The sequence below is a fragment of the Camelus dromedarius genome, chromosome 21 (genome assembly GCF_036321535.1).
Source record: "Camelus dromedarius isolate mCamDro1 chromosome 21, mCamDro1.pat, whole genome shotgun sequence".
Lineage (NCBI taxonomy): Eukaryota > Metazoa > Chordata > Mammalia > Artiodactyla > Camelidae > Camelus > Camelus dromedarius.
In genome coordinates this window covers 37,483,545-37,507,454 of record NC_087456.1, presented here as the reverse complement: position 1 = coordinate 37,507,454, position 23,910 = coordinate 37,483,545, and the positions used below count along the sequence as shown (strand labels likewise).

Here is a 23,910-nt window from a genome sequence, read left to right as displayed (position 1 = left end):
TTGGGGCCCTGGAAGCTGGTTGCACAAATCTTCAGGCCTGGAGGGGCTTCACCCTACCTGCTGCAGGCAAAGGCACGTGGAAGCACCCCTTTCTCTGGGCCCATCTCCTGGCCCTGGCCCTCGGCGAGGGCAGAGGCTCTCCCCAGGGTGCCTGGGGTCTGACGATGATAATACCAACAGCTGACTCCACAAATGAGCGTCCCCTCGTTCAGATGAGGAAACTGGAGTTGGAAGAGGTTAGTTTTCCCAGCCCACACGGCTGGGATCTGGAATGGGACGTCTGAGATTTCAAAGCCCAGGCCCTTCTGCTCCACCTCCTGCCTGTCCTCGAGCAGGTCCACAACACTCGGGGTGTGCCCGCACGCACACCCACTCCCCCCCAGGAGTCCGGGAGCTGGGGGGAAGGCCTGCAGGGGGGAGGCGGGGAAGCAGGTGGAGGGGAGGGCTGGGACCAGGCCTGTGACCCAGTTTGGGCTTGGCCTGGGGCAGCGGTAGGAGTGCTCTGCTGAGTCATCTGCTGCTGGGCCGGGTGACCAGCCCAGGCTTCCCAGACGCCAACCCCTTTCCCGCTCCTCTTCAGATAGGAGCAGACTGACCTGGGCACCCCCAAGGCCCTCCTTCCCGTCTCTGTTCCAGAGGCTCCTGCCCCACCCCGCTCCCTGGCCCCATGGTTTGAGCCAGGCCATCCTGAGATCAGAGTAACTCCCTGCCCCTCACTTGCCTGTGGTCAGTCAGGGCTCTCTTCATAACCCAGGACTAGCCTGCCCTCCTCCTCCCCGTGGGCCTGTCCACCCAGCTCCTTCAGACAGGTCCTCACACGGGCCTCTCCTCTGTCTGGTGTAATCTCATTACAGCGAAGGACTGGGGTCTCCTGGATCCCACTGCAACACCATAAGCAAACATTTCTCCTCCATTGGAAGTTTTTCCTGGTGTCTAGCTTGAACCTTTCTTGCTGTAAATGGCCCTCTGGGTGGGAGGAGTGTGGGGAGCGGAGGGGCAGTGGGGATCAGCTCCTGGTCAGGATTTTGATCAATGCCTTTGCAGGGTCACCTCTCCCAGAACGCCAGGCTTCGGCTTCTTTGCAGAGTCCCAGGACTGTCCAAGCAAAACGTGGGCAGCCAGAGCCCAGGAGAGGGGGTGGAGGGTGGGCGGCCAGGCTGGCTAGGGTGGCAGCTGTGAACAGCCTGCTCCCGTGGCAGTGGCTCCGGTCCAGCCCAGCCGGCGGGGCCGACGGGGGGGGGGGGGGGGGGGGGGCCAGGTTATCTCTCAACCAACCTCACTCAGTATGCAGCCCTGCCCCCCGGGCAGGGTGGGGGCAGACAAGTGCTATTTTGGGACCTGGGGGTAAGAGAGGAGGAGGCTCTGTTTACAGCTCCCCTGGGCCTGTCCCCGTTCCCTCTCCTGGGAAGGTCTGGGGACATGGGCCTCAGCCTTCCACTGACCTTTTCTGCCTGGGGTCTGTTTTCAGCCTAGTGCTGCGGTAACCCTCTGCACAGGTGGGAACTGGTGGTCTTCCTTGGCGAGACCAGCTTTGTATGGGCAGGTTCAGGCGGTGGGAGCCGTGCTGGACTTGGACCGGAGTAACCACAGCCACGTGGACACACGAGGCAGCGCTGTGCAGTCGGTCAGTCCGTGCAACAGATGTGACCAGCACACATTCCTGCACACCGGGAGACGGAGGCCCGGATCCTGAAGCAGATGGCCAGCAGAGCCGGGGTGCATGGCCCATGCTCGGAACCACCAGCCAGGGCGGAAGCCCAGCTCCACTACTTACTGGCTCTGCAGACTTGGAGGGACCGCCTAACCCCTTTGGCCTCAACTTCCTCGCTGGTCAACGGACCAGGGCTCAGCCAAACCCACCAGAACCCCCCAGTCAGCGGGCAGAGGTGCCCTGGTCCTTCTCTCTCCCTCTTCAACGGAAAATGGATCTACTCAAGGTCACATGGCAGGTCGCTGGTAGGACTGGGTGCTCAAATGAGCGTCCGCCGTGAGGCCAGGGAGCCAGGTGAGGGGCGCAGACACAACACCAGGTGTGCAAGACACACATTTATTTTCCTTTAATCAAATTAAGTCAGACCGCGTCTCCATCCTGCCAGCTGGTGGCGAGTTGGCTCTGTTGTTGCGTGACACAGCAGGACCCTCTGGGCCGTCCTGGGACAGGCCCCTCCATGCCCTCCACCTGTCTCTCTGCAGAACTTCAGTCAAAGAATACACTGCATCAGAGCAGTGAGAAAACACAGAAACAAGGGAAACCACTCAAGCAAGACCAAACAGTAACAGTTCAGCCATTAAACAAAGTCAGGGGCCCTCAGTTCCTCCTCGAGGGCTAGAGATCATATCCCGAGCCGCGCGTGGCCCTGTCCTGCAGACACCTGAAACCCCACCGGGCAGAGGTCGACTGTGTGTTGACCAGACTGTGGCCATGACAGAAGCTGCCACGATTCCGAGAACTGGCCTCAAGAAAACGGGAGCCGACCCTGGAGCCGAAGAGTAACTGCACTTAAAACAATCGAGATGCTGCTGACCAGTCACCGCAGGACGGGGCTCAAGCGCCTGTCAGGGCGGACCGGGCCCTTCTGCGCACAGCCCCTCCCTCCCAGCCCCTGTGCCCCCCTGTGCCCCCCTTTAAAAGCTCTCGCCCTGATCGGCAGGGGGAAGCTGGCTTCTCCCTAGGCAGTGGCCTCTTGAATAAAAGCAAACTTTCCTTTCCTACCAACACTGGTCTCTAGAGTACTGGCTTCCTAGTGCAGAGCAGCTGAATCCGAGGTCAGCACCACCACTGCGGTTTGCTCCGCCTGCCAGGATCAGAAGGCCCCAGGATCTCACACAGCACAAGACGCAGGGGTGGGCCCTGCAGCCCCGTGCCCACGGGCTCTGCCGATAGAAGCCCCGGGACCCTCGAGGCCCGCACCCTCGGCTCGGCTCACGCACCCAGGCAGCCCTGGTGCCCCGCGACCAGCCTCCCCAGGGACGCCGCAGGCACATCCTCAGGCAGGTCTCTGCCAGGGGCCGGGCAGGGCCCTCACCACTCACAGGCCCCATCGACTTCTGCCCCGTTCTTGTCTTCTGGGACCCCTCTCCCTTCCCCTCTCCCTCGTCCTCCAAGATCGTGGGCCTAGTCTCAGTTCACGCAAGATTTCCACACAGGCTCCTGAAGCCAGCTACCCTCGGACAGCTCTGCTTCCCGGGCAAGAGCAACGAAGGCAGGGAAACAAGGAGAGCTCAGCTGTGTTCTCGGAACAAATGGAGGGAGAAAACCCGGTGAAGACAAACACACTGACCATTCACAACGTCACGTAGGTGATCGCGTCAAAGCCCTGCTTAGCAGGGGGAAGGCAGGTGCTGCAGCCACCAACTCTTCTGTCCCCTGCCCCCAGGCAGGGCTGCTGGACCCTCGCAGAGGCGGCCTCCCCGAGTCTCACGCAGTCCCCAGTGTAGCAGTGGCATCTGTGAAGCTGAACTGAGTCATCTAAGCTGGTGAGTCAGCGAGGCTGCCAAACAGAGCTCTCAGCGACTGGGTGGGGGTCCAGGCCGAGACAGCCCCCGCCCCAGGCTCCCTGAGGAACCCTCTTTACTCCCAGCCACAGCCCCGAGGGAGGTATCACTTCCACTTTCCAGCGGAGACCAAGGACCGGGGGTTTCACCAACCCCAGCCATGACGTCATGCCGCAGGGGCTTCCTCGGCCTGCCGATTGGCCTGGGCTCCTCACCGCCTTCCCGCCTGCAGCACACCTGGACAGCTACCGCTCGAAAAGGCCTTGTGTGATCTGTCATTTTAGGAGAACAATAATGCCACCCCCTTTCCACCTACTCAAAAAAAAAAAAAAAAAAAAAATTGGAACGTGAGGTCCTGGGTAGATGGTTAATGTTGAACGCGTACCAACCCATCAGAGAACGGTAAATAATTCACCAATTTCTGAATTTTATTAACAATTTTTTTGGCTGCTCTGTGACTGGACTCCTAACAAGTGTGGTTAAGGTCTGGTGGGAAGGGGTGTCCCCGCGAGATGCCAAGTCAGCGTCCAGCCCCCGCTGGGCACCCCCGCCGGGCACCCCCGCCAACAGGCAGGGACTTGCGGTGACGTGACGCCCGCCCTTCATGGCGGCCGTCCCACGGGGCCGCTCCTCCCCTCGTCCAGGCGCGCCCGGACTCCTGCTGCTCACCCGCACCGCTGCCGCTGCCGCGCCCAGACCAGCGTGCACCCCCTCCCCAAGCCGGGGGCCCAGTCACCCTTCTGGTCGCATCACGACTGTCAGAACGCTTTCTAGAACGTAAGCCTCATGCCACTTCTCTGCATAAATGCTTGTGAGGTCTCCCGCTCCGGAGAGGACCCTTTACCATCCGGCCCTCCCTTGTGCCTCCAGCTATTTCTGGCCAAGACCCCTGTGAGCCAGTACTCTCCCAACACTCCCACCCCTCTGGAGCTCAGAGCGCAGCTGCACTCCTTCCCAGCCCTCGGAGGCTCTTTTCTCCAGCAGGTCCCACCCCGCCTGACCTCCAGGCAAGGGCACGGGGAGGCAGGGCGGAGGGCTGGTGGACTAGAACCTCTCCTGCCGTGCGACCTCGGGCAGGTTAACACTCAGCACCCTCGCACCTCAATTTCATCAACTTGGAAACGAGACAGACACGACCCCCTGCTTTGTAAGGTTATTAGAGCTGACCCTCGACCACCACGGGTCTGAGTCACGCGGGTCCACATCCACCCGCACTTTCTCAGTAGTAAACACCGCAGGACTGCACCGTCACGGCTGGATCTGCGCACACGGGGGGCTGAGCACTAGCAGGGACCGCTCCAACACCCTCCCCAACCACGTCCAAGGGTCAGCTGCAGAAGGCCTAAATGATAACCCAGGTGACACGCAGGACGTCCTAGCCCTGGCGTTTGGCAAGTGCTTCTGGAATGCCAGCCTGTCTGCCCACCACCTGCACACGCTCGCCTCCCCCACCGGCCTCCGCCATCACCACCAACCACTCTGAGCCCAGAACTTACTTCCCACACGACGCTCCCCACATTTACTGTCCTACTTCTGATCCCCGAGGGGACTAGCTCCGTGGGGGAGAGGAACAAGGCTCTCCAGCACCCAGCACTGGCCTTGCTTGTAACAGAGGCTCCACATTTGCTGTAATAGGGCAAAACAGAGTAGCCAGAAACTGGCTGTGTGGTAATCATCCACTTAACGGCCACAGGCCCACTGGCTGGGGTGAGAATTGCGGGCTCCTTCACTGGGCAACTCCCTAACCTTCCAGAGCAGTCTCCTGGTCTTCCTGGTCCTTCGAGCTTCTTTTCTGGACACGATTCAGGTCTTCCACCTGGTTTCCTCCACCTGGGAGCCCAGGTTGGGCACCAGAACGGAACAGAGCGCTCTGAGTCCACTGCTGGGCACAGGAAGGCCAGATGAGCGTACACGCCGCCCTGGACAGCGTGTCTGCTGCCCCAGCCTTGCCCACGCTGGGGTTTTGTGAAGACACGCAGACAGCTCCGGACGCCATCGCGCCCGTTACCGGCGTGCGGGCGCAGGGTGGCTGTTACTCCACTCTCTCTCACGGACGCTCCTGGCAATCTGCGTTCTCAGAGAACTGCCTTACATAAAGATTCTGCCCGTTTTTGCAGTGCACAGGGGTATCTGTGTAGGCCCCAAGCGACCACCCTTCCCAGGGCTTTCCTGTTTCTTGAGTTGGATCAGCACCTCTCCCTCGCCTAGTACTACTCTTGTAAATGGCCTCAAGTTCTCCTTTGGAAGAGGTAGGGCCAAAAATCCTCACCAGCCACTTACATCAAAGGAGGGGCCGAGGCTGGGAGAGCCTTGGGGCACGTCACAGACCAGCCCACAGTGGGCTCACGTGCGTCTGACAGCTGGCTACTCACTCCTGCCTTCCTCCTGCTCCGATTCCCCATTCCCCACGTCCAGATCGTATCTGTTCTGCTAATAACAACAGCCCCCGAGGCCAGCTCGGCACGACCTGCTCTTAAGACCTATTAAATGCCGTCTGTTCAACTCGGTCACTCGCGTCCGCCTGAGTCACGGCCGCTCACTCCTCGCTGGCCCCCTGGCTGAGGCCGGTGGCCTCTGCTGGACTTTGGCTCCCACCCGCTGTTCAGTTCCCTCCCAGGGAGCTTCCCAGGAAAGCCCTGGTGTCCCAGCTGCGGTCCCCCGGGTCTCAGAACAGCCGCATGTTACCATCATCCCCCAGCTGTCTTCCCGGGAGCCTCCCCTCCTTCTAACCGAGCAGCTTGCCCTTTCATGCTGAAGTTAGCTTCCTCTGGCCAAGAAGACAGGACGCAAAAGAGGAGCTAGAGTTCAACTGCCTGTCCCCACAGGGGCCTCCTTCCTGCTCGGACAACGGGAACCATCTCCCAACTCCCTCCCTCGTCGGTGGGATGGGATGATGCCCCCACGCATGCACCTGCTGTAAAGGCAGATGGGAAAGCGAATGTGAAAGCTCTGGAAACATGGGGCCGTGCCTGAGCACCACGGGGTCCGAGACCCTCTGCTCTCAGCCATGGCGTGTCCCGGGGCAGGGCTGGCCCCTAAGGGACGCTAGGACCCTTTCCTTCAGGATTCAAGATCTCGAGGCCCCTGGCCCAGGGCCGACCTGGAGGCAGGGAGGAGTCGAGGCCCAGAGACGGTCTGGCACCAGACACGACTGCTTCTAACAGGTTGAAGCTGCTGGCATGAGACCGTTCTTTTGTGCCAAATCAAGGTTGGTTGACTTGGCCTCTTGGAACCCAGCTGGCATTGCCTGGAGGTCCGCAACTGTAGAGGGAGCCTCTGGGCACCGGCCAGCCATCACTCCCCCAGAATCCGCAGCTCCCGCTGCGCAGGGCAGAGTCAGTGCTGGCCTGGGGACCCAGCCACACTGTGAACACAGGCCCGTAGGCTATTTCCAACCGCCCCCCGCCCCAGAGGTGGGGTGAGCAGCAGGGACACCTACTGGCCCCAGGTCACTACTGGCTGAAGTCCTTGGGCTCCCACAACAGTCCTGCAAGATAAGTGCCCACAGGGGGCCCTTTCCTGGAAAACAGAGTCAAGTTCACTTCATATCCTGTTTCCTACTTGTGAGACCACCAACCGAAAGAGACATTCTGTAGCTATTAAAAAAGGGCACTGGGTGTGGGCCCGACCGAAAGGAGCCGGCTCTCACTTCTTCCCCGTGAATTTTATCCTCATTCACCTTTGAATCCACAACAGACTAAACTCCTAAGTGAGGGACCGCCCTTAGAGATGCCTGACTGGACACCACCCCGTCTCCGACGGTCATCTCGACAAGGCTTGCTGAAGCACACGGGGGTCTGAGCGGCTCTACCTACTCTTCTCCGTGTCTGTATCTTCCTTCTAAAAGGAACGGGAGGCAGAGGTGCGCAGACACCTTGCACCATGCGGACTAAACTCATTTGTAAAGATTGCTTTACTCTCCTAGAAAAATACACATTGCAAATTTGAGGGCTACAACTTAACCACTTGAGAGGGTTCCTGAGGAAGCGGGGACCTCTGCACGTCAGACTGCATGGTAATGTGGGGAGACATATTAAATATAGTTGGGTCAGGAGGACTTAAAAAAAAATGTTTTTCCCAATTTTTTTCTTTCTAAAAAAGGAAAACCAAGTTGCCATCTGTCTGGCTTGCCCTGTGTGCATGGACATGGAGGAACAGCTTCAGGAGGGGCTGCCATGCGACGAGGCAGAACCGACGTCCGGGAGGAGAGGCCCCCGGGGCTCCTTCCTCTCGCTCCTGAGACCCCGGCGTCTGTGGCGGAGGGCGGAGGGCACACCTCTCTCAAGGGTGTTCCTACCCGGACACGTGAGATGTCCTACGAAGGTAAACAGGTCTGTTTTAGAACATAAATGGTCCTGTGCTCCTGGGCTGGAGCAAAGTAATCCATGACACACACTCCTTCTGGGCAGCCTGTTTCCGGACTGGCCAGCAGAGGACTCTAGGAACAGAGGTGGGGGACGGTCGGGGGGAGGAAGGTTCTTCGGGGGCCTCTGGAAAGGGTCCTTTGTCCCAGCATTCCTTAGCGACAGCACTAAGTGGGCTTGTCTGAACGGACACTGTCACTCTGCAAAGGCCAAGGGCCAGGTCACGAGGCCACTCTAGGTTGAGAGAAAAGTGCATCTCACGGCCAGGAAGCGCTGCGAACCGGTGTGGCCGGGCCAGGGGGGGGCCAGTTAGATGCCGATGGTCTGCAGCACCCGCCTCTCGCCATCGCTGAGGTGGCCCGAGAACACGGCGTAGCAGGGCTGCTGTGCGAACTGGCACAGGAAGTCCGTGAGGTACGCCTGCGGGGGAAGGGGTGGTCAGCCAGGGGCCTGGCCCCGCGTGGGGACACACACAGAGCCTCCCACCCTCCCGGAGGGCGCGGAGGTTCCACAGGGGGCCGCGTGCACAGGGCTGCACGGGACTGGATCTCGCAGTCCGCCCGAGGACAGGGCCTCAGGACACGAGGCCACAGCACTGGTGGGAGACGCCCATGTGCGGAGCCTGGGCCACCCCTAGCCTTGACGGCGGAGCAGGATGGGTGAGCCTGGACTGGCTCGCCAGGCATCTTCCCTGGGTGGCCTCACCTGGAGGTCGATCTGATAGAGGGGGTCCTTCAGGGCATCAGGGTCGTCTTCCTCGTCGTCCTCGTAGTAATCCTCCTCTGCCAGAAACACCATGCGCGGTCAGGGCCAGCGCACGCCGAGGGCCCTGGGGCGCCCAGTTCTTGGTGCCACCGTGCAGGGCACTGCTTACCGTATTTACTCGTAGCAAGGATGTCCGACAGGAGCTGGCCAGCAAGCCCGTCCTCCTCCTCGTCCTCGTCCTCCTCCTGGTCCTCCCACATGTCATTGGCATCATCTGTGGGAAACAACAAGCAGCTGGAGCGCACACACCCTCCCCCCACACCCAGACCGGCCAGGACAGGACGGCCCGAGGGTCTCTGCACCGCGCCTGCAGTCCCCCTGCAGTCCCGGGGTGGGGGAGAGGCCTGCGGGGTGGGGGCAAGCCCTCCCCAGTGAGTCTGAATGCGAGACAGGGCATGTTCCGGTGGGGAGAGAGCAGGCAAGAGGCTGTGTCTGGAGGACAATCTGACCAGGAAGGGCCTGCCTCCTGGCTGCTCCAGACCCTGCACACAGCATGGCCAGCCCCGGACAGGCCACGAGGGACTCGACAGCCCCAGTGGAGAGTCTGAAAGTCTGTGAGTTGACAGCCAGGTGCGAGTCCCCGGGGAGCCCGCACGGCACCTGGGCCCCAGCCCGCGGGTGTGGCCTGGCGGGCGGCGTTTGCCTCCATGACGCTCGACAGCTCGTTGATGATCAGCTTCAGGATCTTGACCAGCAGGGGGACGTTCGTCCAGCGCTCGGGGTCTGGGGAGGGAGAGGGTGGCTTCCATCAGACCGCCACCGGGCCGCTCCTCTCCCACAGCGCCCGGGCTTCCCACGCCCCACACCGCCTCCAGCCGCCAGGGACAACTTAAATAACTCCATTCTGTTCACATCAGGAGGGCTCAGAAGTCAGGGGAGATGAGAGAACAGGAAGCCCTGGTCGTGAGGCTTGGACAGCAGGGCAGCGCAGGTGGTAACAAGCCCGTAGCAGAGAGGGCAGCTCTGCGTTCACTGCCCACCACGCGTTGGGGCCATAAGCCAAAAGCAATCCAGTAACAGATGGACTGACAGCGGGTGTCCAGGCCCGAGGGGAGCCAAGCTGGGGTGCTTGTCCTTGAGACTGCTTTTGTCCCTTCTCAGCAACAGGAAGGAACCAAGCGTTCCAATCCACTGTTTACCTAGTCTCTGCTTCCTATCAGCCCCCCACTAACAACCATGCTCTAAAAACAGGAGTCACAGTCCATCCCGCTTCCAGCCCCAGAGTCCTGAGCCCCAGTGAGGGCCGGGGACGTGTCACCCACTCTTGGCCGACTTGGAGCGGGTGCGGACGCCCTCATCCAGGCCGTAGATCTCCTCGCCCTTCACGCGTATGTCCTGCAGCCGCCTGTCGTCCGCGGTGATGCCATGCTGGAGCAGCTTGCACAGCGCCACGGAGCTGCAGGGGAAGACTGGGTCAGGCCGCCCCATGGCTCCCTCCGAGGGCACCGCACCTCTGTCGCACTAGAGAAGGGCATCTGCGGATGGTGTGCTGAGAGCAGAGCTGGAGCGGGCCAAGAGTCCACGCGGGAGGTGCGCGGGGTATGGGAACCGCAGACAGAAGTCCAGGAGGGGAAGCTAGAGAGCCTCTTCACCAAGAGAGGAGGCCGCCAGCAGTGCTTGGCTGGTGGAGTCGGGGGCAGAGGAGGGTCTCCAGCCAGCAGAGGTCAAAAACATATGGTCTGGGGGTGGGGAGGGTAGAGTTTAGCGGAGGAGCGCAGGCTTAGCATGCACCAGGCCCTGGGTTCGATCCCTGGAACTGCCATTAAATGAATACATACATAAACCTAATTACCTACCCCACCCTTCCCCGCCAAAACACACACAGTCTACTGGTGCGGCTGTATTTTGGGAACTTCAAGATGGCAGCTCCTTGAACATACAGTCAGCGATAAAGAAACAATGGGCAAAGGGGACCCAAGGGGCAGGTCAGCACGGCAAGGAGGGGAGAGGATCGGCGAGGGGCAGGCGAGGCCCCACCTGACTTTGCCCTCGTACTGCCCGTAGAACAGGTGCTGCCGGCTGGTCCACTCGGCCATCACGAATTCCAGGGCGGGCTTGCCGGTGGGTCCCGGGAGGCTGCACAGGAACTCCAGGAGGGGCTCCAGCTGAGTGTGCACCAGGTGGGCGAACACCATGATCAGGGACTGTGGAGGACAAGGAGGACGCCTACTTCCGAGGGTCAGCAGACGACAGGGCCTGGGCCGGCCGGTCAAGAGCTGGGGGACGCGGCCACTTTCCCGTCGATGTTCCCTGGGCCGGTGCAAGGGCGCTGGGCTTGCCGGCTCCGCAAGGGCAGCGCAGTCCGGGGCGCCGTCCGTCCACCTACCTGCATGACGCTGAGCGTCTCCGCCTGCTGCATCTTGCTGAGGATGGCACGGAGAATCTGGTCGAGGTTCTCCCCCAGCTCCTGCCCGGCCTTGGAGATGAGGGTGGACACGAGGCGGCCCACAAAGGCGGCGGTGAACTCAGAGGTGCGGGGGTCCAGGAGCTGGCTCACCACCTGCATCACGTACCACAGCCCACTGTGGCCCTGCTCATCGCGCCACTGGGCCACCTGCTCCAGCGCCACCGACACATAGGCCCGCAGGCACTCTCCGCCGTTCTGCAGGACGAGGGAGGCAAGCGGGTCAGCAGAAGTGAAGCCCGAGGCCTCCGTCTGCAGGGGCACAGACGCTCAGGCCCGGGTCTCGAGGCCGGCGAGCCTGTAGGGGCCGTGCTGGGCTCACCCCACCGGAGTCGGGAACGCAGTACAGACAGACGTGCACTACCTGTCCCCGCTGCACTCGTCAGCTACCTCAGAAGCACAGATTTCCGATCAAAGGGACAGTGGACAAGCCAGCCGAGTTTCACCATAAAGATCTCGCCCTGGCACTGAACAAATATCTAAGAGAGCAAAGACTGGGGCGTCTACAGGTCTTCACGGGAATGAAGACAGACCTTACACAGACCACCATCTGCCTAGAGACACCCAAAGTGCATCCATTTGCTGACTCTATCAACAGAAGCATCTTATGGCCCCAGGTCCACAGGCCTGTAACCTCTCCTGTCGCAGCAGTACCCAGACCCAGACCCAGACGGCAGGGTGCCTGGCACCCACACCTCTAAGCTGCTCAGAATGCTTGGCTTTTGCAGGCTTCCCAAGTTCTTTGGGTAAACACAGATTTGAGAGGTGAGCTTCTCCACCTGCTCCGTGCTGGCCACGCTGGTACCTGCATGGTGGCATTGTCGTCCGTGTGGAGGGTGCACTGGGCCACGGCGGGGAAAGCCTGGCAGATGAGAAGCTGGGAAAGGGGGGGCTTCGTATTCCGCACCACCGTGGTCAGGATGTCGATGGCTGTCTGCAGGACAGAAGACAGAGTCAGAACTGTCCCTGGGGTGGGGGGCCCACCAACCAGGATCCTCACTGCATGGATCCCACCTAGCAACCCAGAGGGAGCTCGTTAATAAAAGGCAAGTTTCTGAAGAAAAAGAGAGCAGACGGCATCTCGGCCTCTGCGTGACGCTCGTTATTTGAGATGCCGTGGACAATCAGGTACGGTGTGGTGACAGCGGTTCGATTCCCTGAGAGCACTGTGGGAATGAGAGCCACTTCTTAGGCCTGAGAGTCCCTGTGGGTGAAGCAGCCAGGCAGCGGCGAGGCTCGGCAAGATGTGCAGCCTCCCTGTCCCCCTCCCTTCCACGGCCACGCCAGCCATGCCGACGGCGGACTCACCGCGCAGAGCCCGGCGGGGATCTTGTCTGCAGGGGCCTGCATGATGCTGACCAGAGTGGGAATCAGCCTCATCTGCATTGGGCCCTGACAGGCCTCAATCTGGGACAGCTCCTTGAAGATGTCTTGAGCCAACGAGGCGACCACAGGATCTGAAGTGGGCGAGGCAACACGGACCCCGCCTGACGGTCTGCATGTGTGTCTGGCTGAACCATACCTGCCGTTGGCCCCCACCCAAGGTAACGCATCACACACATGGGGCCTGGGGGCATGAGCGACACGAGGACCGGGGAGCACTGCTCAGTGTCAGGGGGCAGGGAGCGCGTGGTCGTGCCAGCACCAGCTTCTCCCAGGATAAAATCTGGCTCTCTTCCCGGGACAAAGCTTTAATGTCTAAGATCTTGTGAAACTTAGATTGATTATGAAACCAAATGCTTAAGGAAAAAAAAGCCCCACTGATTCTTGGTTAAGATATCAAAGTTTCAGAGACAGCCTGAACCCTGACTTTCCCCAGGTTTCTGTGTCAAGGAGGACCTCAGACATCTCTGCGGGGGTCCATGGTGGATGAGAACTGCCAAAGCCATTTAGGGCAAAAGGGAAAACTTCAGAAAGGGAAGTTTAGTTTGACTTGCTTTACCTACATAAGAAAAATGTAAATGTCTTCCTCACTCTAGCATAAAAAAATATATGCAGTGTGCAGTGCACTGAGATGTACGTAAAAGACCACCACAGCATTATCTGTCACAGGAAAAACACTGTCAACAACCTAGGTGTCCATAAACAGAGTGAGCAGGTCAATCACGACACACCCATGCATGGGACATCATGTGACAGGGGAGAGGAGCTACGCCCAGGAGCCCAGCGTGGAAACCTCTCCAGGACACAGTCACGCAGAAAAGCCAATCAGACACAACGTTCAGTACGACATCACGTTACATACCCAGCCCTGTGCCTACACATCATCTGAACGTCAACATTCCTTCTTCAGAAACAAATATCCTTAACACATTTTCTGACAATAAAATGTTACTAATATACACTCACTACCGAAAAACTTAAAATGCAAAGAAGTATTAAAGGAAAGAACACAGCTCTTGTTCCCCCACCTGGAGATAACTACCCTTCACACTCTGACGTCTTTTCTTCTGCTATTTTTTCTATATACGTTATCTACACACACCTCTTGTTCTAAAACAAAACCGAACCTTTGGATTATACTCTGTGCATCTTGGGAAACCACCTATCCGCTTACTATAACGTGAGTGCTTCCCCATGGCTTTAATTACTCCTGAGAAGTTTGATTTTTAATGGCTGCATAGCATTCCACTTAATGGATATAATTAATTAATTTTTATTATTTCTAAATTTTTGCTACTATGGAAAAATGCAATGAACACCTTATTCATAAACTTCCAGGTGTGCTTTCTTCAGTATCTCCTTTTCTCATTATATTTCTTGGCCTTTTCTTTTAGAAAGTTTTGGACTTAGCTGCTCAATTTCCTACTTCGTCGCCAGGGTTCTGAATCACACCGCCTGCTGGTTAGCGCTTCATTCATCATCTCTCCCCAGTTCCCACCGGAGACTAAGAGTCACAGGAGCGGGCACTCTACCTCTCAGGCCTGCTGTTCCCTACCCTCTGCGGCTGGCGCCTGGACCGGCAGGCCGACGTGCTTCCTGCCTGCACCCCGCTGCCATGGTGCCCGCCCGCCCTGGTGCCTACCGTTACTGTACTTGAGGAAGATGGCGATGGTGAAGGGGCAGATTTTGCCTTCCATGCTGGCTGTGAACTCCGGGTCCACCGTGCAGACGATGCACAGGGTCTCCATCACAAGGTTGAGGACCTCTGAGCTAAACTGGGCCGCCAGGTGGATCAAGCCGTCCAGGATGCTGGGGAGGAAGGGCTGAAGCACGTGGGTGCTCTCGGAGACCTTGAGCTGGTCACAGTACCTGCGGGGACAGGGAAGCAGGGCTGCTCACAAGGGGCCCTCAAGTACGGGTCTCCCCAACCAGCAGCCTCACGCGTGACGGCCCTTCCGCGTGGAGCTTTGTGGAGCCGCTCCTGCAGTTGGTCCGGCTTCCACACCTTCTGTGGCACACTCTGTGAACACCAGCACCCCCGGTTCTGGCTTCTGATTCATCTCTGCTTTGGTCTTTGTTATTTCCTTTAATGCTTCTTTCACCCTCCATTCTGTTTTGAAACAAATTCAGTCATACAATTCTACGTCCAAATTACTAAGATATTAAGTTAAATGTCTTATGATTCCTCAGACTGCTGTTTTAGTCACATCCCTAAGATGAGAATGAACAGTTTCAGACGCGAGCCAGGCTGTAACCGGCCAGAAAGTGAAGAGGGAAGCGACCCCAGGGGGCCTCTGGCTGCGAGGAGGAGGGCAGCTGGGCCCCTGGCCCGCGACCAGGGGCCGCACAAGGGGTCCAGTCTTCAACACGCTACGTAACGTGCACGAGTGTCCCCGCCTCTGGTGTGCATGTTGGTGGCTTGTCACTTCTCCAGAGACAGCTGTTACACCTTTCAAGAAAATCCTTACTCGTGTACTCAGAGAACAGAAAATCATTTAAGAAAAAGTTCTCTTCACATAATATAAACTTGTTTAAAAAAACTTAAAATTTTTCAAATTTATTTTTCAGTTCTATTGCAGTATAACTGACATACAAAACTGTAAGATTTAAAATGTGCACTGTGGTCTGACATACATCTGCGTTCTGAAAGGTCTTCCTCGCCTAATTTATTAACGCACTCATCGCCTCAGATCTATCTTACACTTAATTCCTACTTTCAATTATACACTACAGCGTCACCAGCTATTGTCACCGTGCCTTACGTCAGACCCTCAGACCTCACTCATCCTACAGACGAGAGCCTGGGCCCTTTCATCAGTCTCTCCACATCCCCTACCCCAACAACCACTTTTCCAGTCTCTTTCACAATGAGTTTGACTTTAAGATTCCACATGTAAGTGACACCATGCAGCGTTTGTCTTCCTCTGACTTACTTCCCTTAGCACAATGCCCTCAAGGTCCACTCGTGCTGCTGCAAATGGCAGGATCTCCTTCTCTTTCTCGCAGTTGAGTAGCAGTCCGCCGACCACACGGCACATCTGCACCCGTCCATCCACAGACGCACATTTGGGCTGTTTCCATGTCCTGGCTGTGGTGGCCAGCGTGGCAGCGAGCCCGGGAGCGCAGGTATCTCTGGGGTCCTGTTTTCACTCCTTTCACTTCATTTCAACGTCAGAAGTGACGCTGCTGGTACACGGGAGTTCTATTACTAACTTTCTGAGGAGCCTCCACACTTTACATTCCTACCAACAGTGCACGAGGGTCCCCTTTTCTCCACATTCTCGCCAACACACCATTTCCCGAACTTCTGACAGCAGCCATTCTGACAGGTGTGAGGTGGTACCTGAGGCTCTGATTTACATCCTCCTCCTAACAAGTGATGTCGAGCACCCTTTCATGCACCTGTCGTCTACCTGCCTGTATGTCTCCTTCAGAAAAAAATGTTCATTCAAGTCACCTGCCGTTTTCAAAATCAAGACTATTTTGTCTGGTACTGAGCTGTGTGAGTTCTTCATATATTCTGGACCTTAACCCCTTATCAGCTAAATGGTTTGCAAACATTGTCTCCCATGAGGTAGGGTGCCTTTTCGTTTGGCTTATGGTTTCCTTTCCTGTGCTTTTTCAGTCTGATGTAGTCCCACACTTGTTTATTTTTGCCGTTGCTCTTGGTGTCAATTCTAAAACATCACTGCCAAGACTACTGTCAAGGAGCTTAACTTCTGTTTTCTTACAGGAGTCTTATGGTTTCACATCTTATGTTCAAGTCTTCAGTCTGTTTTGAGTCAGCTTCAGTACATGGTGTTAAGATAAGGGTCCAGTTTTCCCAGCATCATCTCCTTCCCCACTGCATATGCTTGGCTTCTCTGTTGTAAAGTAAGTGACCATATGTGTCTGGGTTCATAGAGAGGCTCTCAATTCTGCTCCACTGATCTTTCTGTCTGTTTTTATGCCAATACCATAATGCTTTGATTACTATAGCTTTAATACGGTTTAAAATCAGGAAGCGTGATGCTTTCAGCTTGTTTTCTTTCCCCAGTATCTTATAATGTTCCACGTACAGATCTTTCACCACCTGGGTTAAACTTATTCTTAAGTATTTCATTGCTCTTGATGCAACTGCAAATAATGTTTTTAAAATTTGTTTCTGACCATTTCTTTCCCAGCTGTCCTGGCTGGGACTTCCAGTGCCACGGCGACAGGAGTGGTGAGAGTGGATGCCCTCTTCTAGATCCCGGTCTCAGAGGAGCTTTCAGCTTTTCGCTGTTGAACATGTTGCCCAGGGGCTCGTCACACGTGGCCTTCATTGTGCCGAGGCATGCTCCTTCTATACCCACTTTGCTGGAAGCTTTTTATCATGAGTGGATGTTGCACTTTGTCAAGTCTTCTCTGCGTCTATGGAGGTAGCCGGTCTGTGACCCCCCATGCTATCAGCGCGGTGGTCCAGGCGTGCTGGCGCACGCTGGGCAGAGCCCTGACCTGTGCTGGACTCGGCGTGCTGACGCCGTGCTGAGAGCTTCTGCATCTGCCATTTATGAGGCAGCTGGCCGGCAGCTTTCCTCTCCTGCAAGGGTCCCTGTGTGGCCAGCCTTGTCAAATTCGTTTGGAAGTGCTCCCTCCTCTTCAATGTTTTTGGCCGAGTCTGAGAGGGACTGGCATTAATTCTTTAGATGCTGGGTAGAATTCACCAGCGAAATCCTCGTGGTCCTGGGCTTTTCCCTTACTGGAGGCTTCTGACTCAGTCTCTGTTTTAGCCATTGGTCTGCTCATTTGTTCTGCATGACTCGGTTTTGGCGGCCCGTGTGTTTCTAGGAGCTTGCCCACTCCTTCCAGGTTCCCCGGTTTGTAGGCACAGACTTGTCCACAGGGTCTTTTCCGACCCTGTGTCTCTGTGGTGCTGGCTGTGGCGTCTCTGCCATTTCTGCTTTAGTATCTGAGTTTCTCTCTTTTCTTTTTAGTTTGCCTTAAGTTTGTCAATTTTATCTTTTCAAAAAACCAGTCCTAAAAAAAACAAACCAAAAAACCCCCCAAAAACCAGTTCTACTTTCACTGAACTTTTCTAATATTTTCTGGTCTCTGTTTTACTTATTTCTGCTCTGACCTCTGGGCTTTGTTCTTTTTCTAGTCCCTTGAGGTGTAAAGTTACGCTGTTAGTTTTTGCTTTTGTTTTTGTTTTGCAGGATAGTAATTAATTACTTTTACTTATTTATTTACTTTTTGATGGAGGTATCGGGGGTTGAACCCAGGACCTTGTGTGTGCAAGGCATGCGCTGTTATCACTGAGCTGTACCCTCCCCAAGATATTTCTTTTTTCTTAATGTAGATGTTTTTCTAATCTATAAAATTCCTCTTTAGAACTTTTTCTGCTGCATCCCGTAAGTTTTGGTATGTTGTGCATCCATTTTCAATTGTTTCAAGACATTTTAGATTTCTCTTTTGATTTCTTCTTTGAAATCGAAGAGCTTTTCATTGGTTGTTGAGAAACGTGTTGTTCAATTTCCACATATTTGTAATGTTTTTTTACAGTTTCCCACTGTAATTAATTTCTAGTTTCATCCCAATGTGGTCAGAAAAGATATGTAGTATGATTTTAATTTTCTTAAATTCACGGATACCTGTTTTATGACCTATCCTGGAGAACGTTCCACGCATGCTTGAGAAGGACGTGTGTTGCACGGCTGTTGGATAAACATTCTGCATGTCCGTTAGGTCCATACGGCTGAAAGCGTGGTTTAAGTCCAACGTCCCCTCATTCGTTCTTCGTTTGGATGGGCTAACCATGCTGAGTGAGTATAAGCTTCATGCTATTACTGGATTCTTGCCTGCCTCTTCTTCCAGATACTAACATGTGCTCAACGTCTTAGGGGCGCTGATGTCAGGGCATGTGTATTTGTAATCGCTGTATCTTCCTGATGAATTAACCCCTTTATCGTATAATGACCTTTGTTTCTTGCTACAGCTTTTGAATTAAGTCCATTTTGTCTGATAAAAGCATAGCTACCCTGGCTCTCTTGGTTTCTACTTGCAGCACGGAGTATCTTTTTCCTTCCCCTCACTCTGAGCTTACGTGTGTCCTTAAACCTGTGGTCTCCCTAGGTGGCACACAGTTAGGTCTTTCTTTTTTTTTTTTAATTCATTCAGCTACTCTAACTTTTGATTAGAGAATGTATCCATTTATATTTAAAGTAATTTTGAAAGGGAAGCCCATTTTATTTATTGCTTTCTGGCTTTTCTGTGGTTCCTCTGTTCCCCTCTTGCTAGGATCCTTTCATTTCAGTTTGAAGAACTCCTTCAGCTTTGTTTGTCTGGGAAAGTCTTCATTTTGGCTTCGTTCCTGGAGGACACCTTTGCTGGGTAAAGCACTCTGGTAGGCAGTTTTTTCTGTCATCCCACTCTCTCTGGGCTTGCAAAGTTTCTGCTGGGAAACCTGCTGACAGCCTTATGTGAGTTCACTTGTAAGGGAGAATTTTTTTCCCCTCTTGCTGCCTTTTTTTTTTCTAAGTTTATTTATGTATTTTTTGGTGGGGTGAGGTAATTAGGTTTATTCAGGATTGATTTATTCTTGGAGGAGGTAGTGGGGATGGAACACACGACCTCGTGCACGCTGAGCATGCGCTCTACCACTTGAGCTACACCTTCCCCTCTTCTCTTGCAGCTTTTCAATTCTTTGTCTTTGACTTTAGATAGTTTCATTGTATTGTGTCTTGGAGAAGGTACTTTTGGACGGAAAGTCTGGGGTGATACATTAGCGTTGTAAGTGGGATGCACAAATCTCTCCTCAGATTTGGCCAGCTCTCAGACATTACTTCTCTAAAAACTTTCTGCTCCCTCCCCCTCTTCCCTGGGGACCCCACAGTCCACACGCTCTTCACTCCTTTTCTCCTTTCTTCTCCTCTCCCTCTGACAGGATAATGTCAGAAGCCCTGTCCTCCAGCTCAGATCCTTCCTCGGCGCGCCCCCGCTGCTGCTGCTCCCTGCCGCACCTCTCATTTCACTCTGTGTGCCCTCCTGCTCTAGAGTTTCTGCTCGGTTCTTTTTTATGATTTCCCCCTCTTTGTTGAACTTGTTTTGTTTGTGAGCAGTTCTTTTGATTTCACTGGATTGTCTTTCCTGTGTTTTCTTGTGTTTTCACTGAGCTCCTTAAAATGGCTATTTTGGACTCTTTATTGGGTAAATCACAGATTTGGCGCTGGCCACTGGAAAATTATTGTTTTCTTTCGTGGTGTCACACTTCCTTGGTTTTTCGAGTTCCTTTATGTCTTGCATTGCTGTCTTCACAGGAGAAGTAGCAGTCACTTCCTCTAGTCTTTACTGACTGACCTCTTCAAGGTGTCCAATCTTGGATTTTTCGCTCCAGGGGTGTGCTGGAACTTCTCCACTAGACTTCTGGACTTCAACGAAGGCCCCCTGGTTCAAAGGTGACTGTCTAAATCAGTGCTCCTCAGGGGCTCCTGGGCCATGGCTGAGAGGCGCTAGGGCTAGTCCATGGGCCACAAAGGGTCCACAGCTGGGACCGAGGTCTGTGTGCCTGTTACCTGACACACAGGTGGGTGAGACCCCCCCCCCCCGCGCCCTGGTGTGTGGTGCTGGTGGCAGAACCAAAGCCAGACGGGGCTGGAGCCAAGTCCTCAGGGACTGAAGTCACATCCAGGGCTGCAGCCAGGACTGGGGGTGGTGATTTAGTCACTGGGGTGTGGGCTTGTCTTCTCAGAACGGCTCTCCTTGGTTTAGATGGCACCAGGTGTGACAATCTCCTCCCCTGGACAGATGCCAAACTGTTGCTGAGGAAGGGTAAGAGCAACGGGCGCCTGAGACATCTTGCTGACACCACCCCCACCACTGCTTTCTAGGACGTGTAATCACGCATCTCAATCTCTGCTTCAAAGTAGGAAGACAGTACAGGCAGGTGGAAGACAAACTCTGTGTTTTTAGGGTTTTTGGCAATTTTTAGGATTCAAATGAGACTCTTAAGTTTGAACTTCAAAATACTCTGAAAATAACAATGCTCTGTCTGGTCTGGGAAGGAATACGAATAAATGACAAGTTGGGGCATTAGTATACGTGTTGTGAAAAAGAAATAAAAATCGGGAAAAAGTGAGCAGTGTTTCCAGGCCACACTGTTCCCAGTTTGGACTCTAACAAGGGGCAATCAATCACCAAATGACCAGGGCTCTGACTGCTTCACGCCCCGGGGCTGTGCAGCCCCAGGCAGCTGGTTCTGCCTCTCAGAGCCTCGGGTCCTCCAGCTCTGTGAGGAGGGGAGGGGTCCAGGTGATTCCAGCGGGAGGGAGAGGGGAGGGCTGAGGAGTAAAAGGGAACGGGCTATCTCTGGGATGCACAGAAGCCACGCTCCTGGCACGGCTCCCTCCTTGTCCTTCCAGCATCCGTTCTGCAGCTAATCTTCAGAAACTTCCAAGCAGCATAACCCCTGGACACCTGCTGTCCAGGACTCCTACCGAGTAATTTTCTCTTGAAACAGTGTTTACTGTCCTAAGGTGGCGTACTCACCCCCAGATGGCTCGCACAGCAGAAATTCGAACTGACGGGGGCTGTGTCTCATGAAGACCACTAACTGTTGCCTGAAGAAACTGCTGGATCAGTTCAGGGGACATAGCAACAGTGAACCGACTGGCAGCCCAAAGGGCCCGGCCCAAGAGGAAAGGAGACACTGGGAGGGAGAGAGAGCAATTAGGGGCTGGACCACAGACAGGTGTCCCGCCACGCTCCCCGCCCCTCAGCCTGCTGCACTAACGGGCGGCTGCGCGGCAGAGGAAAGGCACACTCTCCTGCGGCACCTCTGACCCTGCAGGTCGTCTGGAGACGCACACTTGCCCAGAAGCTAACACCCCAGTCTGTCGTTCCTGTGATGTCTATGTGGTTGACGCTCCAGCGCCCAGTTAGGGTCACTCTCCTCTGCCTGCAATACAGCGCGTGAGGACAGAGACTATGAGAACTGAACAAGCTGTGCCAAGTGATTACATACTAATTCACAGGATGCAGAGCAGCAATTCTCAAAGTGTGGTTCAGGGACTCCTGGAAGTCCCGAACGTTAAAAAACTATTTTCATAACAATACCAAGACCTTACGTGTCTTTTTCACTCCCATTCCTTCTCAGGTACACAGTGGAGCTGTCCAGAGGGTTACGTCACGTGTGACACCATGGCTGTGACAGTGAATGGAATGCATGCTTGTGTTTCTTGTATTCTGAAAGCTTCTCAGTTTTAATTACGAATATGTTAGATACTGACACATGTCTCACAGAAAAACCTCCTTGGAATCATTGATAATTTGTAAAAGCATAGAGGGGTGCTAAGGCCCACATCTGAGAACGGCTCATACAGAAAAGCTTTGCTCGGGCAAATTCTACAAAACTATGTTGACGGATTTGATTCCAACAATTGGTTCAACACACGATGACACCACGCCCACTACGTGCAAGGCACTGTGGGATATAAAGGTGTATCTGCCATGATTTCTAGTCTCAAACAGCTTACACTCTACTAGGAGAAGGAAACATACTCATCCGCCACAACGTAAGGCAGCATTTGATAAAAGCAGAGTGAAGGAGGATTTGCCCAGTGGGTATGAGCTCTGGATGCTCAACCACTGTAATTCTGCGACTCAGAAAATGCAAGTGATGGTGTGAGACATCCTGCAACAGAGCACCTGCTGAGAGGCCGAGCAGAACGTTCTCACTGAAGGGCTCTCCTATGAGGAGGAGGCAGGGAGTGGACTGAGGACGGCGTGAACAACGCCCAGCGCCCCAGGACTGACACACTCACAGAGGAAGCAGGGACCGCACTCTGCGGTGGGGTCTGGCTCTGGTGGGCGAGCGCGACGGAGCGGGACCCGTCACGCAGAGACAAGAGTGCTCCTCAGCCACTGCCCCTGCACTGCGGAGCGACCAGTCTCCTGCAGCAGAGGGCATTTCTTTCTAAGGCTGGTGGCTAACAGGGACATGAGAACGGAACGTTTTAATTATCTGGATAGAACGGTTTGAAAAAAGCAAGTAATTTGAGAAAAATGACAGGAAACGAACAGAAAGGATGAGCCTGAGAGACTGCCTGAGAGTATTCTAGACTTTGTGATGACAGAACTCCACCCAGAGTTCTCAAGGCACGGCAAGCAGATCTGCATTCTATCCAAGCTCCAAAACGCAGCCGTGAGTGTGAGCGCTATCTGGGAAGCGTGAGAGGAGCGTGGGAGAACGAGGGGCACTGATCTCCGGACGGCGAACCGTGAGTCAAGGTCCCGGGGCAGCTGCAGAGGTCCAGGTGGGTTCAGGTCTGGGGTGGAAAGAGGACTTCCACCCTAAGGACACCTGGGGAGCAGGCTCGCCACCCCGGGGAGTCCCACAACTGCGTGGGCGGCGCGGCGCGGACACGGACCTGAGAGGCCGAGGTCTGCCAGGACGACGCCGGCCAGGAACCCATGCACGTCGAAGTGGACCCGGCCGCTCTTCACACCGTCGGTGAGGACGGACTTCACTGAGCCCAGGGCCAGCATGCAGGCCTCGTGAGTCTTCCACCTGCCAGATGGGGACACGCCTGCTAGAGCCAGCCACGCTGCCCCCACGGAAAACCCGTGAGGGCGAAGACTCGGGCAGCGCGCTCCAGCCGCTCTCCCTCCCAAACCCAGAGTTGAAAACAGGGTAATTTAACACAAACAGAAACAAGCAGAAGTCCTCCTCTCAAGGCTTTTAAAAAGGGGGTAAAATAAAAGCATCTTAACCAACTGCTGAAAGGAGGGGAAAAACTGCTTTAAAAGGGAAGGTCCAAAGCGGGCCCTGCCTTCCTCGGCCCCGGGGCCCCGCACACACCCGCACCGCTCGCCCTCACCAGTGCTCGGCGCCGCTGCTCCTGGTCTGCTCGGCCTCCTGCAGGTGCCGCGTGGCTGCAGCGGCCAGGGCGGCTGCACTCTCGTTCTGGAAATCGGTGGCCACAGCCTAGGGAGAGAGGAGGGGCCGAGACGTGTTTCTGTGCAAATTAAACCCACTTTAACTGCACACTGAACGGCTGGAACTCTTTCACGTACACGCGGCTAAGCCTGACCAAAACCCACCCCTAACAGACGGGGGTCGTTAATGGAGGGAGGGCAGCACCCATGCCCTGGAGTGCGCAGGCACTGGAAACCTAACGCCACGCAGAGCCCCTCTGGCTATGGTCAGCAGAGCACAAGGGGTCAACCAGAGACATCCTGGGATGGCCAGGGACCAGACCTCTACTCTGGGAGCCCTCTGCTAACTGCACCTGGGTGTGCTTTCTCTCGGGGCTGCAGAGACGCTGCAGGGTGATGACAAGCAGTCACACCAACACGGAGAACAAGCCTCGCCCAGCAGGCAGCCAGCAGCCGCCCCCTCACGGAGCCTCCACGCTCTGTGCTCCAGCCAGAGCCAAAGAAACAGACAGACCTCCAGATGGACGCTCACCTCTCAGCAACCTAAGTGTTTTTTGTTTTGTTTTTAACTTTCCGACCTCTCGTTTGAGCCACAGAGTCCTGGTG

General features: G+C 55.3%; 1 protein-coding gene across 5 annotated transcripts in view; it reads right to left on the bottom strand.

Annotated features, from left to right (window-relative positions):
- Positions 1-7,390: 7,390 nt before the first annotated feature.
- Positions 7,391-23,910, bottom strand: part of IPO9 (importin 9) — a 37,049-nt gene continuing 20,529 nt past the window's right edge. For all 5 annotated transcript variants that reach the window (XM_031438304.2, XM_064477324.1, XM_064477327.1 and 2 more), the window contains 13 exons: positions 23,247-23,353; positions 22,797-22,936; positions 20,917-21,076; positions 14,054-14,280; positions 12,337-12,485; positions 11,834-11,962; positions 10,951-11,226; positions 10,602-10,768; positions 9,887-10,020; positions 9,225-9,347; positions 8,734-8,838; positions 8,565-8,641; positions 7,391-8,279 (listed from right to left, as the gene is read on the bottom strand). In XM_031438304.2, coding sequence (XP_031294164.2) covers positions 8,169-8,279; positions 8,565-8,641; positions 8,734-8,838; positions 9,225-9,347; positions 9,887-10,020; positions 10,602-10,768; positions 10,951-11,226; positions 11,834-11,962; positions 12,337-12,485; positions 14,054-14,280; positions 20,917-21,076; positions 22,797-22,936; positions 23,247-23,353 — 1,905 coding nt within the window. In that variant the 3' untranslated portion in view covers positions 7,391-8,168. The remainder of the gene's footprint in view (positions 8,280-8,564; positions 8,642-8,733; positions 8,839-9,224; positions 9,348-9,886; positions 10,021-10,601; positions 10,769-10,950; positions 11,227-11,833; positions 11,963-12,336; positions 12,486-14,053; positions 14,281-20,916; positions 21,077-22,796; positions 22,937-23,246; positions 23,354-23,910) is intronic.